The sequence below is a fragment of the Colossoma macropomum genome, unplaced genomic scaffold, assembly GCF_904425465.1.
Source record: "Colossoma macropomum unplaced genomic scaffold, Colossoma_macropomum, whole genome shotgun sequence".
In the NCBI taxonomy this organism is placed as follows: Eukaryota; Metazoa; Chordata; class Actinopteri; order Characiformes; family Serrasalmidae; genus Colossoma; species Colossoma macropomum.
This window is the reverse complement of record NW_023494944.1, coordinates 15,987-35,882: the sequence shown is the minus strand read 5'-3', so window position 1 is coordinate 35,882 and position 19,896 is coordinate 15,987. Positions and strand designations below refer to the sequence as shown.

The window sequence follows — 19,896 nt, the reverse complement described above, 5'->3', positions numbered from 1 at the left end:
CTCCGCAGCGCGCGCTCAACTTTCACGACTGCTAGCTGTAAAATGTCTGAATGTTTGTGTCAAAACTCCAGCCAATCAGAGCTGCCGAGGGGCGGGTCCTGCCAGCGCACCAATCATGGCGTCTTTTCTTAAGCAGCTTTATGCCAATTGGTCAATGTCCGTTCGTGGCTGTGGTATTGAGTCGACTAGCGTGCTTGTAGCCTCGACATTAGCTAGATGGTTTCTAGCTTTCTGGTATCAAATGAATAGAAATGATTTATCAGTAATGCTCATCATAAATAATAACGTATTAATATAACTAACATTGGTAGCTTGGCCATTTGTTTCCTTCCAGAGGCTTAATGGTAGCTAACTTAAAATAGCTTAACATTAATCAACTAAGCTGACATTAGCAAGGTTTCTTTGACTGTAACTAACAGTGTCTAACAGTGTTCTACTGAAAAGTCTTAACTCTCCTATAGCGCTCGTCTTCATAGGCTCATCTTGTTAATCCTGTATATTTATCTTGTATAGTGGCGTCATTAAAAAACAGTACTGATGCTGTGCAGTTTTATATGGACAAAAACCCACTTTTCAGTGAGTACAGGGAGTAATATGGTTCCTCCTATTTTGTTTATTAGACATAATACTGTACTTCTTTTCTAAGGCCCATTCATAATGTTTTTTCTCTGATGTTCACACATAGGTAACTGTAAAAAAATAATTGATTAAAAATATCAAGCACACAAACTATAAATATAAGGGATATTTCTTCTCATTCTCAGCTCTTTGCTACCATCTCCGGGTTTCCCCCAATCCTTTTGAATAAGCAGATGATTCTGAAACTCACTGTTAAAAGACTTAATTGGCTGACTTATCATCTGTTGTCAGCATTTCAATGTATTAATGCAGTTAATATTCTGGACACTAAGTTTAGGTTATCAAAACACACTGACGTTTGGCTTCAAACCAACCTACTGTTACAACAAAGACAATTTGCATTACGACTTTAATAAAATACTTTTTTCAAAATGTTGAAATGAACTCTAACACATTCAAGTAGTTGTTGCGACCAAACGTGTCTGAATCAGCAAGAGGATTAATGGTACTCTGCAGTACAGCAAGTTGGTCCAGGGACAGAGGGCAGGGAATGCTGGGAACAAACTCTCCTTCCTCCACATTTGCTAGGCCCTCTGGCAGCATCTCATCTTGTTGAAGCTGAAAAGGTAAATGAAGACAGGATAACTAAAAGTAATTTTCAAAGCATGTCATATATTACCATAAATTACAATAATGATTACATGTCTTGTACTTTCCCAACAATGCAGAACTAAACATGTTTGAACAAATGAGACTTTTTTTTAACAGAATAAATATGATTGACTTCACTTTGAGGTTGAGTTTTAGATCATTTTCCCAAAACACATTTAATCTCAGGCATAACATTCTTGTTTCTACACTCATTGTCCATTTTATCAGCTCCAGGTACAATATAAGTGCACTTTGTAGTTCTACAATTATAGACTGTAGTTCATCTGTTTCTCTGCATACTTTGTTAGCCCCCTTTTACCCTGTTCTTCAGTGGTCAGGAACCCCATGGACCCTCACAGAGCAGGTACTATTTGAGTGGTGGATCATTCTCAGCAGTAACACTGACATGGTGATAGTGTGTAAGGGTGTGTAGTGCTGGTCTGAGTGGATCAGACGCACCTTTAGTTCTGCATTGTTGGGAAAGCACAAGACATATAATCATTATTGTAATTTATAGTAATATATGACATGCTTTGAAAATTACTTTTAGTTATCCTGTCTTCATTTACCTTTTCAGCTTCAACAAGATGAGATGTTGCCAGAGGGCCTAGCAAATGTGGAGGAAGGAGAGGTTGTTCCCAGCATTCCCTGCCCTCTGTCCCTGGACCAACTTGCTGTACTGCAGAGTACCATTAATCCTCTTGCTGATTCAGACACGTTTGGTCGCAACAACTACTTGAATGTGTTAGAGTTCATTTCAACATTTTGAAAAAAGTATTTTGTCTTTGTTGTAACAGTAGGTTGGTTTGAAGCCAAACGTCAGTGTGTTTTGATAACCTAAACTTAGTGTCCAGAATATTAACTGCATTAATACATTGAAATGCTGACAACAGATGATAAGTCAGCCAATTAAGTCTTTTAACAGTGAGTTTCAGAATCATCTGCTTATTCAAAGGGATTGGGGGAAACCCAGAGATGGTAGCAAAGAGCTGAGAATGAGAAGAAATATCCCTTATATTTAGTTTGTGTGCTTGATATTTTTAATCAATTATTTTTTTACAGTTACCTATGTGTGAACATCAGAGAAAAAACATTATGAATGGGCCTTAGAAAAGAAGTACAGTATTATGTCTAATAAACAAAATAGGAGGAACCATATTACTCCCTGTACTCACTGAAAAGTGGGTTTTTGTCCATATAAAACTGCACCGCATCAGTACAGCATTGAGCAGCTTTTCCAGTTTTGAGTGAAAAACGGAGTGTTCTGCTCTTACGAGCTCTGAAAGAGATGCATCGTTGTGCAGATTTTCAAGTTCTGAATGAAACCAGAGTGTTTTGTTGAGCAAATCTGAAGGTGTTTATCTGCAAACTTCGTGCTGACAAATGCGTTCAAGTTCACTGGCTGCGCTCAGAGCAGCGCTGTCCTCTCAAACCGTGACATTCCTCTCTCAGACATCAGGATCTTCTCTCAAACATTTTGGCACAAAACTAACCCCATATGTGTGTCCAGTTCAGTAGGGAATGTAGTAATCTTTAGTGATCACAGTCCCTCGACCTTTCCTGCACAGTTCAGAACTGCAAACCAGTGTGTGTTAATGTGGGCTTGGTTCTACAGCGCTATAGCTCGGTGTTGAATCATGTTACTGGAAGAGGTCATATGTTTTTCAACACTCTGTCCAGGCTGAAGGATGGTATGCAAAGGAAGGAAATGCAAAGGTTTTGTTACTTTTGGTAATGTGGTATGAGGTAGTCTAAAAGCACAGTGAGTATAGACAACTAGGAGTTGCAGCAATATTACAGTGTAAAGTGTGCAGTGAGAGTCACTGTGTATAAAAAAGAAGAACTAAAAAATAAAGAGAAACGTGGTGGTATGTTTTTTTTGTTTGGTTGTTTTTCTTTGACGGGGGAGAAATGTTAGCATTCTGAGATTTGGACTGCAGGCAAATCTGTTTGGACTGTTGGCCTTTCAGTGGTTTAAAACTACATTTAGACACACATCTCACATTAAACTACAACACAGAGTCTCAAATACAGTCAGGACCAGGGAAAATCAATTACACTGGAGACATGTGTATGAGAGACTGAGAGGTATCAGCAAATATCAAACAAAAATGTAAAAATCTTAATTTTATATGACAAAATTGTGATTATTGAGTTGATCTTACCAAAATAATGTGTAACTTGTACTAATGTCACTTTCAGGTAATGAAGATGAACCACAGGCTTCAAGCTGCTTAAGGGTGGTACTGATTGGAAAAACAGGAAGTGGAAAGAGTGCGACAGGAAACACCATCCTGGGAAGAGATGTATTTAAAAGTGAATTCAGTTTTGTTTCTGTGACAAAGGTTTGCAAAAAAGGAGTTGGTGAGATTGAGGGAAAATCGGTTGCTGTTGTTGACACTCCAGGCCTCTTTGACACCAAACTATCAAATGAAGACGTACAGCAAGAAATTGTGAAGTGCTTCTCACTGTTAGCACCCGGACCTCATGCTTTCATCATTGTGCTGGGTTTGGGAAGATTCACCAAAGAAGAATTAGACACTTTAGATCTGATAAAAATGACATTTGGTCCAATGGCTGCTATGTTCACTATAGTGCTGTTCACTGGAGGAGATAAGCTGGGAAATAAGTCAATAGAACAAGTCATTGAGGAAAGTAACATGGAACAAATCAACAAGCTGCTCAGAGACTGTGGAAACAGATATATAGTATTTAATAACAACAAAAAAGAAGACCGCACCCAAGTTTCTGAACTTTTAGGACAGATAGAAATGGTGAGAAATTCAAACACATGTCAGCACTTCACAAACAGCATGTTTGAAGAGGCAGAAATGTCCATCAAAAAGAGAATTGAGGAAATTCTGAAAGAGAAAGAGCGAGAGATCAAAGCTGAAAAGGAGAAACTGAAAAACAAATACAGCAAAGAAATGGAAGAGATGAAGAAAAGACAAGAGGAAGAAAAACAAAAGGCTGAGGAAGAAAAACGCCAAATGGAGAGGAAGTTCAGAGAAAAGATGGAAACCCTCAAACAAGAGTTTGAAGCAAAAAATGAACAAGAGAAAAAGAAACGGGAGATGGAGGACAAGATGAGATTAGAAGAAGAAAAAATACAAACGATGAAATGGCAAAACAGAATTAATGAGTTAGAAAAAGAGAACCAAAAGCAGAGAGCTAAATTTGAAAAACAGTTAAGAGACAGAGAGGAGGAGGATAAAAAGAGAGAAGAGAGATACAAACAAGAAAAAGAAATTCTCATGAATCAACAGAAGCGTGCCATGGAGGAGCTGAGACAGAGACAGGAGGAAGAGCGTAAAAGGAAAGATCTGGAAGAGGACAAAAGGAGGCAAGAGGAGGAGAATGAGAGGCACAATTGGGAGAAGAAAATAAAAGAGGCTGAACATGAGAGGAAAGAGACACAAGAGGACCTAAAACGTAAACAGAGGGAATGGGAAGAAGAAAAGAAAAGAGACATCAAAAGACGGGAGGAAGAGGACTGTCTAAGAAAACAGAGACACGCAAAAGAGCAGAGAGCAAAAGAAGAAGAACAAGACAGATTGAGACAGGAATTTGAAAGGAAGATAGAAGAAGAAAGACGTCAGAGAGAGGAGGAGAAACAATGCTGGAGGAAAGAGAGTGAGAGAAAAGAGAGAGAGAATGAGGAAAAGAAACGTGCAATGGAAGCACAAATGAAAGAGCAGTATGAGCAGCTGGAGAAAATGAGGAGGGAAGAGTGGGAGAGAAGAAGACGTCAGGATGATGAAAGAAGAGAAGAAGAGAAACAAAGACTGCAGAAACTTAGAGAGGAGATAGAGAGAGAACGGCAAGAGGAGATTAGGAGGAGAGAGAGAGAGGACACAGCAAGAAGAGAGAGAGAGGAGAAGGAACGTGAGGAAATGAAAAAGAACTATGATCAGAAAATAAAAGAGATGAAAAATAAATATGAAGATGAAGCCAGAAAGCAGGCTGAGCAGTTCAACGAGTTCAATGATGAAAAAGAAAAACACTTCCAGGAGCTGATTAAAGAGTATCAGAAACAGTATGAAGTTCTGGAGAATCTGTTTAAAAGCACCAAGGCTGAAAATACTGAGGAAATGAAGAAACTACAGCAAGAACTGGACAAAAAGTCATGGTGGTCAAAGTGTGTCTTTCTTTGAGACTCAATGTAAAACATGATCATGATGATGATACTTCTTAAAGGGCAGTAAATTGTTTATAAAATTCCTTCCACTATTTTATTACTTAATCTGTACTTTGGCTGTGTCTGAGTAAGATGATTTAATGTCACTAATGTTGTCAATGATTTAATGGTACTAAGCTTGCTGTTTAGTTTAAACAGCTTTTTAGCTCATTTAGGGTTATTAGCATTATGGGTATGTGTGTATCTCCTCATTGTATGATCACAGTCCTTTAGTAAAGAAGCAATGGATTTATTGTAAATGTTGCCTGTTTTTTACTCAAACACCCTTTTGTAATACTCAACTCCACAACCAGTGCCTTCTGAACTATTACTTCAGGTGTGTCAAACGCAGGGCCTTCCAGGCCACAGCCCTGCAGTGATACTCTGAATTCACTTCATGATGGCAGGAGCTTAATTTGGTTTAACATCTTCTTTGTATCTAGGTCTCTCATCCAAACTGTTGAGTCATTTTAACTATGTAAAAAATATACACCGATCAGGCATAACATTATGACCACCTCCTTGTTTCTACGCTCCTTGTCCATTTTATCAGCCCCACTTACTATATAGGTGCACTTTGTAGTTCTACAGTTACAGACTGTAGTCCATCTGTTTCTCTGCATACTTTGTTAGCCCCCTTTTACCCTCTTCTCCAGTGGTCAGGACCCCCATGGACCCTCACAGAGCAGGTACTATTTGGGTGGTGGATCATTCTCAGCACTGCAGTAACACTGACATGGTGGTGGTGTGTTAGTGTGTGTTGTGCTGGTCTGAGTGGATCAGACACAGCAGTGCTGCTGGAGTTTTTAAACACTGTGTCCACTCACTGTCCACTCTATTAGACACTCCTACCTTGTCAGTCCACCTTGTAGATGTAAAGTCAGAGACGATAGCTCATCTGCTGCTGCACAGTCTGTGTTGGTCATCCTCTAGTCCTTCATCAGTGGTCACAGGACACTGCCCACAGGACGCTGCCCACAGGACGCCGTTGGCTGGATATTTTTGGTTGGTGGACAATTCTCAGTCCATCAGTGACACTGAGGTGTTTAAAAACTCCAGCAGCACTGCTGTGTCTGATCCACTCAGACCAGTACAACACACACTAAAACAACACCACCACGTCAGTGTTACTGCAGTGCTGAGAATGATCCACCACCCAAAAAATACCTGCTCTGTGAGGGTCCATAGGGGTCCTGACCACTGAAGAACAGGGTAAAAGGAGGCTAACAAAATATGCAGAGAAACAGATGAACTACACTCTGTAATTGTAGAACTACAAAGTGGACCTATATAGTAAGTGGAGCTGATAAAATGGACAATGAGCGTAGAAACAAGGAGGTGGTCATAATGTGTCTTGGGTGATCCCATCATAAGTGGACAGCACTGAGTACATTTCTCTAGAACAAAGCATTTCACACCAAACCACGGGAATGAAAGGGAATGTACTATCATGAACATTTCAGAGGTGATTTGGTTGCAGATATAGTGCTGATGGATTGGAGAAGAGTGCTGCGAAAGAAAAAGAGAAAGGGAATGTGGAGGCTCACCATTAGCCACACGCTTCACTCTGACACTGACACCCCCCAAATGTCCTGTGGGCTCTTTATGCAGGCAGAGAAAATAAATGCCCTTCTACATGAAGCTGATGTCTTGGTATCATCACTCCAAGCATTGTACTCTACACAACACAGAAGTAAACCTGTTACAACTTGGTTTGAAAATTTTATCATCATAGTCTATTACAGTACAGCAGTTACCATGGTCAAAGTACATGAAACTGGACCTGTCCCTCCGTTTTTATTTCATAGATAAAAACACTGGATGTTTAAATGATTTGCTGGCCACCAAACTGGTAATGTCCCCGGTTTTCATTTCAGAAGTCTGGTCACCTTACCTTACTATAAATGCACTATTCCCTGGATTCGTCAATAAAATGCAACTGGTACAAAATACAAAAGCCAAAACTTTCTTTTTTAACAGCTGCATTTTACTGCACATTTTAAATCAAACTTACGAATCACGTGAGGTCTGAAAGTCAAAAAATCAATCTGGCAGAAATCTTCTTTTGAGACCCCTCCATCAACAGTAATTATAATATATAAATAGAAGTCGTTCTAAAAACCTCTGACTGCCGATCATGTGTGTTTTGTCTGCTAAAAGGCTGCACTGGATCATCAGCTTCCGTGTTGGAGTGTCGTGCTGGACTTTGATGTCTGTAGTTTGTAGACACTCCCTAATGAGCTCTCAATGGGTTTAGCAGCTCATAGAAATCAACATGTACCATGTGTTTAAAATGCATTTTCACACAAAAAATAGTGGGCTGTTCGCCTTTGCTCTCTTTTCATGTTTCAGACTGCTTGTATAAACCTGTCAGGTTAAGGTTATCAAAAGTTTGATTTACAGCCAGGACGGTCACTAGAGGTTCAATGATAGGGGGCCTCAGCCTGTACTGGGGGGTCTGGGGGCATGGTCCCCAAAGAGAATTTCTTTTTAATGGACCCCAAATTGTTTATAATGCACATTCAGAGTAGCAACAGGCAGAAAATGTCAAGTACATCAGCCGTGATAAGTATATAAAAAAATTTAATAAGCTGGGTGACAGAATTTCACAGTAATGATGACAAATATTATGTTTTCGCAGTCAAAATTGATTCAGTATTAATTTTAATTGAAAGCTTCTACAACCCGCCCTCACTTTCTTCTTGCTTACTAACCTCCACCAGATCTACTCCCTCAGCTGTCAGTCCTTCAGCTTCTTTCTCTCCCTCTCTGCCTGTGTTTAGTAAAACATTTATGTTATTAAACTCAGATTTACAACAACTCAAGGAAATAACGATCAATTTAATGTTTATAGTTTTAACTGGTAAAAATCTCATCTGACTGACCTTCGGTGGAGCTGCTGTGTCTTAATTTCCATCTAAAGATTGAGGGAATTGAGGGATATAAAACTGTTATTTTATCACACAAAGCAATTTTCCACCTTAAATGCTGCAGCAGTTTTATTCTGGCGCCTCGCAGCGGAAAAAACTCCAACGTGAATCTGGCGAGTAGGAAGAAACTTCAGCCTCGTCCTTTTCCCTGACTTTAGCTGTAAACAACAACGTACTGCAGATATTGGTGAGATTCTTTCCAAAGACTGAGGAGAAACACAGAAAACAAATAATATAAAGAGCTGTCAATAATGTTATTCCTGCCCCTCTTCTTCTTTCACTCTCTCACTCTCACTATGATGTGGTGAAACTAGTGGGCTTGTGAGCTAGTTAAGTTAGCTAATGCTAGTGTTAGCCTAGCATCATTTTTACCTCAGTTAAACCCAAAGTTAGCTAAAGTTGGCTAACCAGGGTTAACAAGCACCCGTGTTAAAAACAGATCCAGCTATACAGACCATAATTTGCCACAAGTCTGTACTGTAGGTGATATGTTCACTCTGTATATTACAGATTCTGAATGAGGTCTAATGTTTATTTCAGTGAGCTTTTAGCCCAAATCCTGTCTTCAGCTCAGCTACCGTTACTGTGCAGCGCGTAAACAGAGCCCCTCCCCCAGGTCTGATATGATTGGCTTATAACATACGAGGTCTGATATGATTGGCTTACAACGTACAAGGCCTGATATGATTGGCCGAACGTTACGTTAGTCAGAAAACGGTAGGAGAGCAGAGGCAGCACTGCATCAGAGCAGCAGCAGCGCCTCCCCTAGGTCGCGCCCTGCTATTACAGTATATTGTGAACGTGAATAAACTATAGGTGTGGACAGTAATGTACATGTACTTAGCATGTGTGTGTGTGTGTGTGTGTGTGTGTGGGTGGGGGTGGGGGTGGGGGTGGTCAAACTGTAGAATTTTACGGAGCAACAAACGAGAATAAAGAGTTTCCAGCTCGCTGCTGTCGAATCAGGTGGTGTGGAAAATCAGAATAAAATAAAAATACTTACTAAATTTCTGAATAAAACACCGTGAACTAAGGAAATAAGGAATTCAAGCCTTATTGACCTTATTAAAATGATTATTATTATTATTATTTTTTTGTTTACATTTTTTACAAACTATCCCTTTAAGCCCCCTGTAAAGGTGTAAGGTGGTGGGGACAGACAGCAGTTTGGCCAGACACATTTCCAAACACTGACCCTGCTCTAAGGAACTCCTCACTGACTATAGTCTTCAGTGGCACACAGATGCGAGGTGGAAGCTTCCGGAAAAGTCGCTGGGACAGTTGGCCGGAGAGCTGCAGAGGGAGAAACAGTGAGAGTGAATACGTAAAGGAATGACAAACTATGCTTTTTTATTGATACTGAAATCTCAAAATTTAAATCAAGCTGCATATTAACTTTATTAACTATAATAACTATATTAACGTGCTTTAATGTGGTTTTATTAGACTAGATACCCAGTGAGCCAAGAAATATGGCTATGAAATTGCTGAAATTTCATTTAAAGTGGTATTCCTGTCTAAAACTGGCATTTGTTATGAGTCCTGTTCTGAAATGTTCTGAAGTGCAGCACTGTATCTCTCACTTGTTTGACACAATTCACAATTGTGCATGCTTTTTATGTTTTCATTCTTTGTCTCTTACTACAATACTATGTTTACATCTCAGTGACTGATTTATGCAGAAATTTTTAAAAATAGGTGGAGTTCCCCTTTAAAATGCTTATCAATAAAATCTCACATTCAGGCTCATGGTGGCCAATTCTCACTCACTGTCCTAGTCATTTTTAGTAACACTATTAATGACAGTGGTTTATGTAAAAAGCCTCTGTATAAAAGTTGGACAAAATAAAAGCAGTTTAGTTTAGAAAATTAAAGACAGTGAAGGGGAATTCCACCAATTTTCAAAAATTCTAAATCATTCAGTCTTTGAAATGGAAGCAAAGTCATTTAGAGTGGTTTGGTGTGAAATGGTTCACTGTAGAGAAGCTTACAGCCTTTACAGTGGTGCTGATAGGAACCAGGGGTCACAATGACCACAACACATATATAGCCATTTTATTTACTATGGAAAACCAGCAGTGAACCCACACGAGTCTTCTGAGTTTATATATGTAATGTTGATGATTGTAAAACGTTGGTAAATCTAAAAACAAAAAATGTAAGTTTTCTTTGGGGACTATTCTGCCTCACAACGCCCCACGTATATCCCTCCGCCATGAATAAATAAAAAATAAAGGGATTAAGATACATTTTAAGCTAAAAGCTTTCCACAAAGCTGTCGTACAACAATTTCTCAGACATGAGGCAGCGTATATCTTACCTATTAATGTGATATCTTTCTGTGAAGGAGCTTTTAGAGGCATTAAACTCTTCAGACGTCTGGTTCCTATCACCACCACTGTGAACCATTCGGATTCTGTAGTTTTTCTGGAACGGAGAATTTCACACCAAACCACTCTGAATGACTCTGTTTATATCTCAGTCGTTTTCTGAAAATTCGGCGGAGTTCCCCTTTAGGTCTCTCTCTTGACCGCGAGATGTCGCCCATGTTGCACAGCGTGAGACCCTCAGATAGAATAAAATGTGCCCTGAAAAATCCGCGTACATGCTGTAACTGAGAAACTTCCTGATGTGAAGGTACTTTCAGTTCGTCCACTCACCTAAAATGGCGTCGAGTGACGGTAAGCGTTTATTTACTGTACTAATCCGAATTAAAACAGGTGTAGGTCACATCATGCTGCATTTACAACGTTTATACAGTTAAACTGTTATTTAACTGAATTCCCAGTTAACTGTTTAAATGTGTCAGCCCTCCTGTTACCTTCAGATTCACTAACATCTTCATCCTTGGTGCCAGATTCACCCCCGCAAATTAAACCTCCAGACAATGTCTGTTGTTTATGCCTCAGGGACTTTGTTTCTTTGCCAAAAAAACGGTGTTAATCGTTTATTTAGAGACGTTAAACTGCGAATGGAGTCCCACTGACCCCAAAGATAATAGGAGGGCTAATGTATAAAGTATGAGAAGCCACAGGCCCTGTTCATAGAGTATACAGGAAACCCTCATTCCTCTGTAGGCATTAACCGTTATTCTCATTCATTACCATGTCAGTCGGCTACAACTGATTAGGAGAATGTTAGATAGTTATTTATAGAATGTATACAGTAAAAAAGTTCAGACACCCCCGGTCTAATTCCAGTGAAAATTAAACACATCCTCCACAGAGAACACAAATATGAGATTGTTCTGCCAAGTTTAGTTTGACATGCTGGAGAAAATACAATATAAAATGTACAGGACACATTTTATGTTTAGTATTTTTCCCCCAATATGTTAAATTCTGTAAATAAACAGTAATTGTGCATTAAAATCTACAGAAATGTGTTCTGTGTAGAGGATGTGTTCACTTCTACATATGGTTTTATACAGAACAAGTACAAGGGAGAAGAGAATGTCTAACACAGCGTAATGTGGAAACTTGATAGACTACAGAAATCTCACACCAATACTAGAACCTCACACTAAATCACAGTTGATCTGAATTTGCTCTGCTATCTGAGGTTGATGGTAATAATGCTTTCTGTTAAAACAGTTCTACAAGTGTCGGACAGCACACTCAGATTGAGAAGTGTTCAAAATAATTTATTATTTTCATAAATAAATCCAAAAAATACTTCACATCATACATGGGGCTGGGCGATAAAACGATAACAATAATTATCGATATAACTTTTCCTCGATAGAGTGATAAGAAAGGTTCGATAAATTTTCGATATAATACACCATTCTCACACTTCCACGTTCAGGGACAGCCCTGGTGGTGACACGAGTAAGAGGAGTCTTTAGCAATGTCTGAAATGTGGAGTTATACATTCCCTGTTTGAGTGAAGCGACCGGCGATCTGCTCTCCTGTGACCAAGTGTGAGTGTCGAGGTCAGTGGTGTAACTGTACTGTCCTAAAGCGAACTCACCTCTTTACTAACATCCTAAACAGCTTTAGCAGTGTTAAATCACAATCACAATCCTCACAACTACAGCGCTGTTACTGCGCCCGGACAGCCATATTTAAGTATTGCATTCACAAGCAACGAAAGTGAAAGAAAGAAGTGGGTTCATGTAAATTACAGCCCTGATTTATACGAAAGTAAACTGAGGAAGCTGTGAGGCATTGGAGAGCGGGAGAGCGCTAGCTTTCCAGGCTAGCTGTTTTTAGCAGCTGGCTAACTTGAAGCCAACTCGAGCCAGCTAATGTTTGCTGTCCGTACTAAGTTGACGTTGTTGGGAAACTAAACAGTTTAGCGCTGTTGTTGGCCACTTGTTTAGCATTTGTAACGGGGTAGCCGAGCGCTCGTCACCAGACAGCTAACAATAATCTTTTCATTCTTAAATTATGACTATTACAAAAATTGCGGCCGTGCTTTTCCAGCTGGTAAAAACAGCTCACCAGACACTTTCTCCCACTGTCCCAAGACAGATTTGTGAAATGTTCCACTGTTTGGTGAGTGTTTGTCACGTTCCGACCAGCAATTAACCACCCAGGAGCAAAAATCAGCCTTTAAACTTGAAAGAAATAATAATTTGACATTTATCGCGATATGTATCGATATCAAATGATGTTAATTTTGTTTATCGTGATAACATTTTTTGCCATATCGCCCAGCTCTAATCATACATAAATTAATTAAAGATACTATGGATGAACTATCGTTTCAATCAAAATATTTATTTATACTTGTTACCATATAAGAACCCTGCTGAAAAAAAAAACATAGAAACCATTAAGGTTTCTGTTAGTTCCTGATTTTGTAAAGTTTTTTGGCTTTTTTAAAGGGTTGATATCACAGTGTAAAGGAGCTTAATGGTTTAACAGGTGACCAATGACCAAGAAAACCTCGTATCTCATTTTTCAGTTTTTGACATAATTTGAAAATGCCTGTTGTCCTTTACATTGTATGTAAATTTCATGATGAATGGACTAAAAGAAATGACCCAAAATGGCTAGGAAAAAGTCTGGTTCCATTGACTTACTTTATAAGTAAAGTATGTTTTTTCCTTCTCCTGTAAAGTTACTGTTTTGGAGATGCAAGGTTTTGTTCCGACAGCAGCGATGTGTAGTAATGCAGTTTAATGTTGGATTATTTACTGTTTTGCATTTTGGAGTTTGTTTGAATGTGTTTAGATAGATGCTGACCATTATGCTGTATTATGCTACATAAGCACAGTAGAAAATAACGTATAACTTATGCTCGTGGCACAGATTCATCACAGCCTCAGAGAAGGGGAAGTCTAACATTCATACCTCCTGACAGTAAGTTATACTGCATTCATATTCTCTGGAATTGAGACTGCACTGCAGTGGAAAAGTGTTTGCCTGACTCCTGAAATTAATAATCTCAAAGTATTATGGCAAAAAACTAGCCAGCTGAATGAAGTCAGTAGCACACAAATGGAGAAACTCAGAGATGAAATTGCTGGAGAACACAGAAGATTTTTTTCCTTACCTCATATAATATATAACATGCTGAGAGTTATTCCTGACCAAAAAGTGTGGTGAGTTGTGGTCCTGGTTGACAAATCTTTACAAAATTTGTAATGGTGTAACGAGAGAACACTCCATAACCTGGATGTGTGCTTCCTTCCTTCCTTATTCATTCAGTTGTTCATAACGAAAGGATGGGTTGAAATGGGTAGGAATGGATGGGTAAATGTTTGTGTTGTAAAATGGCTTAAAATACTCTAAATATCATATCAATGCCTTATCATGAAAAATACATTTTCTTCACTTTTTGAAGTTTGAAGCAACATGTAAACATTATTAAAGTTTTAAAACTCACCAGAGATCAGAGGTCATTGTCGTAATAATCAATACAGTAACATTTTTAATTAATATATTTCTCAATTTTATAATGCAGTGAGGATTATGCTGCTGGGGAAGAACAGCCAGGAGAACAGAAGAGTGGGAAACTTCATCCTGAGAAGCAAAGCTTTTAATACTGAAGCTCCTCTTAGTTCAGTAGAGCAGTACAGTGAAAAAGCCAGAGAAAAAGCGGAAGGAAGGGACATCACACTCATCAACACACCTCAGCTGTTTGATACTGAACTCTCTGATGAGGAGCTGAGTCAGAGAGTGAAAGAGTGCATGACTCTTTGTGATCCTGGACCTCACGTTATAATGCTGGTCATACAGCCAGGAGATTTCACTGAGGCAGACAGAAACCAACTGAATCACATCTTCAGATATTTATCTGATGACGCCCTTAAATACACCATGGTACTGACAACAGAAAAGCCACAGTCAGGCAGCAGTGTAGATCCAGGTGAAGAGAGCGGCTCTGAGGAGATTATAGAAAGGATTAAGTGGTATTTTGACCTTGAAAGTGAAAGCAGTCATTCTGCTCTTATGGAGAAGATGGAGAAGATGATTAAAGAGAATGGAGGGGATCACTTTCAGTGGGAGGAATTCATGATGGCTCAACTTGCAACAGAACAACTACAGGAACAAACAGCAGCTCAGAAAAAACCTGAACAAACGGTGGGGAAAAACATTCCACATAAAGACAGCAGACAGCAGAAGGAAACATGTAAGCACAGTTTTAAGAAATGATTTTAAATTCACCAAATTATACAAAATAATTATAATAAACAAGATATTAGAATTTCACCAGTGTTACAGTTTGTGATAATTAAACTGCAACACTCATGATAACAGTGGTTTTGGTCACTGACATTAATATTCCAAAAACAGCAGGAAGACCTTGGAATCCAATCTCTCATTTTTGAAAACAACATGACAGTGTGGGTGAGTTATAGTCAATTATATTCTAAATAAAATGTTTCTCAACTCATTTATAATATATAACTCATATATAAGATTATGAATTAATTAAGTAATTTTTTTATTTGTATTGAGTTTTTTTATATCCTCAGTTTTTTTACATTTTATTATTTACATCTTAATGTGATTCATATTTTGCTGTGACTTATTTTCATGTACCTCTTTAGTGTACATTTCTAAACCTGACAGGTTCCAGTTTGTTTCTCTTTCAGTGCCTCAGAGGTTGAACTTGGTGCTGTGTGGCAGTGATGGAGCACTGAAGGCCTTCATATCAGATCTCATTCTCGGCCCAAGCCAGCGCAGTTCAGCACCCAGCTCAGAGTGCGTGAGGAGAGATGGAATGATGTCTAAGCGCTCGATCACCCTGGTGGAGATGCCGGCTCTCTACAACACACCTCACTCAGAGGAGGAAGTGATGCAGGAGGCTCTCCGCTGTTTCTCTTTGTGTGATCCAGGAGTCCATGCGTTCCTCTTCATCATTCCAGTTGGTCTCATCACTGATGAAGACAAAGGAGAAATGGAGAAGATCCAAAAAATTTTTAGCTCCAAAGTCAATGATCATTTAGTGGTTCTTTTTACAACGCAGCTTACTATTAGTAGCACTGAAAAAGATTTTATAGAACACAACACTGATATAAAGAACTTTCTTGCTATTTGTAATCATAGACATATATGGGTGGAAACAAAGACCATCTCAACAAAGAAAACCTCCCAGCAAGTGTCCAAAGAGCTGTTGCATGAAATTGAAAAAACAACGGAAACACAGCCATATTCTCTTCACTTATATGTGAGAGCTCAAGAGGAAAGAGTCACACGTGAACTACAGGAAGAGCTGGACAAAAAAGAGAGAGAAATCTGGGAGTTAAAGAGGAAACTTCAGCTAGAAGGTAGGCGCTTTGATTTGTCATATAAACTTTAGAGGTAAGACCACAATTTTGAGTGTGTTCATATGTATTTCAAATCCCTGTCCTGGACTATCAAAACATGTATGTTCATCTAGTGATGCTTAGCAAGAGCCCTGGGAACACTTGGAATGCATAGCATGTTAGTAGTATTTTAGAGTCTCTAACTAATTATAAATGAGCAAGACAGACAACTGCTAGCTATGACCAACAGCTGTGTAGCATGCTGGTAAATGACTAAGCAAAGGACAAAAGCATTGGCATGTCAACCATTAAATAGATTGATCGTTTGATTGTTGATTTTGGAAAATACTAGCTGTAATTAAGATGTAACACATCAGTTTAAAAAATAAACAATTGAACGACCAATAATGCGCAATTAACAACATTATATTGTAACCACACAAATATCTGTTGCTTTTTTATGAAGCAGTGCTGATGAATGTAGTCTCAAGAGTCTTTTAGTCATTTCATGCTTGTTACTTAATCAGTTCACTATATAACGAATGTGTGTGTTATGTGTGTGTGGCGTGTTTGTGGTGTGTGTGTTATGTGTGTGTGGCGTGTTTGTGGTGTGTGTGCTATGGGTGTGTGGTGTGTTTGTGGTGTGTGGGTGGTGTGGTGTGTTTGTGGTGTCGTGTGTTATGTGTGTGGTGTGTTTGTGGTGTGTGTGTGAAGTGTTTGTTGTGTGGTGTGGTGTGTTATGTGATTTTGGTGTGTGTGTGAAGTGTTTGTGTGTGTGGTGTGTTATGTGTTTGTGGTTTGTGTGGTGTGATATGGTGTGGTGTGTGTGTTATATGTACATGGTGTGTGTTTGTGGTGTGTGTGATGTGTTTGTGGAGTGTGTGGCATGTGTGATGTGTTTGTGGTGTGTGTGTATTGTGTTTGTGGTGTGTGTTATGTGTGTTTGTGGTGTGTGGTGTGTGTGTGATGTGTTTGTGGTGTGTGTGGTGTGTGTGATGTGTTTGTGGTGTGTGTGTGATGTGTTTGTGGTGTGTGTGTGTGTTTGTGGTGTGTGTGTGATGTGTGTGTGATGTGTTTGTGGTGTGTGTGTGATGTGTTTGTGGTGTGTGCGATGTGTTTGTGGTGTGTGTGTGATGTGTTCGTGGTGTGGTGTGTGTGTGATGTGTTTGTGGTGTGTGTGTGATGTGTTTGTGGTATGTGTGATGTGTTTGTGGTGTGTGTGATGTGTTCGTGGTGTGGTGTGTGTGTGATGTGTTTGTGGTGTGTGTGTGATGTGTTTGTGGTGTGTGTGATGTGTTTGTGGTGTGGTGTGTGTGATGTGTTTATGGTGTGGTGTGTGTGATGTGTTCGTGGTGCGGTGTGTGTGATGTGTTTGTGGTGTGGTGTGTGTGATGTGTTCGTGGTGTGGTGTGTGTGATGTGTTCGTGGTGCGGTGTGTGTGATGTGTTTGTGGTGTGTGTGTGATGTGTTTGTGGTGTGTGTGATGTGTTTGTGGTGTGTGTGTGATGTGTTTGTGGTGTGGTATGTGTGATGTGTTTGTGGTGCAGTGTGTGTGATGTGTTTGTGGTGTGTGTGATGTGTTTGTGGTGTGTGTGATGTGTTTGTGGTGTGTGTGTGATGTGTTTGTGGTGTGTGTGATGTGTTTGTGGTGTGTGTGTGATGTGTTTGTGGTGTGGTATGTGTGATGTGTTTGTGGTGCAGTGTGTGTGATGTGTTTGTGGTGTGTGTGATGTGTTTGTGGTGTGGTATGTGTGATGTGTTTGTGGTGTGTGTGATGTGTTTGTGGTGTGGTGTGTGTGATGTGTTTGTGGTGTGGTATGTGTGATGTGTTTGTGGTGCAGTGTGTGTGATGTGTTTGTGGTGTGTGTGATGTGTTTGTGGTGTGGTATGTGTGATGTGTTTGTGGTGTGTGTGTTGTGTTTGTGGTGTGTGTGTTGTGTTTGTGGTGTGTGTGATGTGTTTGTGGTGTGTGTGATGTGTTTGTGGTGTAGTATGTGTGATGTGTTTGTGGTGTAGTATGTGTGATGTGTTTGTGGTGTGGTGCAGTGTGTGTGATGTGTTTGTGGTGCAGTGTGTGTGATGTGTTTGTGGTGTGTGTGATGTGTTTGTGGTGTGTGTGATGTGTTTGTGGTGTGGTGTGTGTGATGTGTTTGTGGTGTGTGTGATGTGTTTGTGGTGTGGTGTGTGTGATGTGTTTGTGGTGTGTGTGATGTGTTTGTGGTGTGTGTGTGATGTGTTTGTGGTGTGGTATGTGTGATGTGTTTGTGATGTGTGTGATGTGTTTGTGGTGTGTGTGTGATGTGTTTGTGGTGTGGTGTGTGTGATGTGTTTGTGGTGTGTGTGATGTGTTTGTGGTGTGGTGTGTGTGATGTGTTTGTGGTGTGTGTGATGTGTTTGTGGTGTGGTGTGGTGTGTTTGTGGTGTGGTATGTGTGATGTGTTTGTGGTGTGTGTGTGATGTGTTTGTGGTGTGTGTGATGTGTTTGTGGTGTGGTGTGTGTGATGTGTTTGTGGTGTGGTGTGGTGTGTTTGTGGTGTGGTATGTGTGATGTGTTTGTGATGTGTGTGATGTGTTTGTGGTGTGTGTGATGTGTTTGTGGTGTGTGTGATGTGTTTGTGGTGTTTGATGTGTGTGTGATGTGTTTGTGGTGTGGTAGTTGTGATGTGTTTGTGGTGTGTGTGATGTGTTTGTGGTGTGTGTGTGATGTGTTTGTGGTGTAGTATGTGTGATGTGTTTGTGGTGTGGTGCAGTGTGTGTGATGTGTTTGTGGTGTGTGTGATGTGTTTGTGGTGTGGTGTGTGTGATGTGTTTGTGGTGTGTGTGATGTGTTTGTGGTGTGTGTGTGATGTGTTTGTGGTGTGTGTGTGTGATGTGTTTGTGGTGTGTGTGATGTGTTTGTGGTGTGTGTGTGATGTGTTTGTGGTGTGTGTGTGTGATGTGTTTGTGGTGTGTGTTATGTGTCTGTGGTGTTTGTGTTACATGTTTGTGGTTTGTGTGGTGTGGAATGGTGTGTGTGTGTTATGTGTATGTGGTGTGTGGTGTGTTTGTTTTTGTGGTGTGTGAGATGTGTGTGTGTGTGTGGTGTGTTTGTGGTGTGTGTGATGTGTGTTGTGTTTGTGGTGTGTTGTGTTTGTGGTGTGTGTGATGTGTTTGTGGTGTGGTATGGTTGTAGTGTGAGTGCTATGTATGTGGAGTGTATGTGTGTGTAGTGTGTTTGGTGTGTGTGTGTGTGTGATGTGTTTGTGGTGTGTGTTGTGTTTGTGGTGTGTGTGGTGTGTTTGTGGTATGGTTGTAGTGTGAGTGTTATGTATGTGGTGTGTTATGTGTGTGTAGTGTGTTTGGTGTGTGTGTGTTGTGTTTGTTGTGTGTGTGTGATGTGTTTGTGGTGTGTGTGTGATGTGTTTGTGGTGTGTGTGTTATGTGTTTGTGGTGTGGTATGTGTGATGTGTTTGTGGTGTGTGTGTAATGTGTTTGTGGTGTGGTGTGTGTAATGTGTTTGTGGTGTGTGTGTTACGTGTTTGTGGTTTGTGTGGTGTGGTGTGTGTGTGTGATGTGTTTGTGGTGTGTGTGTGATGTGTTTGTGGTGTGTGTGTTATGTGTTTGTGGTGTGGTATGTGTGATGTGTTTGTGGTGTGTGTGTAATGTGTTTGTGGTGTGGTGTGTGTAATGTGTTTGTGGTGTTTGATGTGTTTGTGGTGTGTGTGATGTGTTTGTGGTGTGTGTTGTGTGTGGTGTGTTTGTGGTATGGTTGTAGTGTGAGTGTTATGTATGTGGTGTGTTATGTGTGTGTAGTGTGTTTGGTGTGTGTGTGTTGTGTTTGTTGTGTGTGTGTGATGTGTTTGTGGTGTGTGTGTGAT

The 19,896-nt window shown here is 39.9% G+C and overlaps 2 protein-coding genes across 3 annotated transcripts in view; both read left to right on the top strand.

The window, feature by feature from the left end:
* LOC118800618 overlaps positions 1–19,896 on the top strand; it is a 73,631-nt gene that overhangs the window by 44,383 nt on the left and 9,352 nt on the right. Inside the window, exons 16-19 of the mRNA XM_036560885.1 lie at positions 3,433–5,368; positions 12,145–12,167; positions 14,251–14,919; positions 15,302–16,060. Of these exons, the coding sequence (XP_036416778.1) occupies positions 3,433–5,368; positions 12,145–12,167; positions 14,251–14,919; positions 15,302–16,060 (3,387 nt within the window). The remainder of the gene's footprint in view (positions 1–3,432; positions 5,369–12,144; positions 12,168–14,250; positions 14,920–15,301; positions 16,061–19,896) is intronic.
* On the top strand, positions 10,960–15,501 carry LOC118800619 (GTPase IMAP family member 4-like). Of its 2 annotated transcripts, XM_036560886.1 has the most exons (4): positions 10,984–11,018; positions 14,251–14,919; positions 15,084–15,137; positions 15,386–15,501. In XM_036560886.1, the coding sequence occupies exons 1-3, from the start codon at positions 11,003–11,005 to the stop codon at positions 15,116–15,118; spliced, it is 720 nt and encodes a 239-aa protein (XP_036416779.1). In that variant the 5' UTR covers positions 10,984–11,002; the 3' UTR covers positions 15,119–15,137; positions 15,386–15,501. The 2 variants fall into 2 exon arrangements, 1 of the variants encoding a protein (XP_036416779.1); XR_005006263.1 differs by lacking the exons at positions 15,084–15,137; positions 15,386–15,501 and adding an exon at positions 13,596–13,646 and having other exon boundaries at positions 10,960–11,018; positions 14,251–14,368.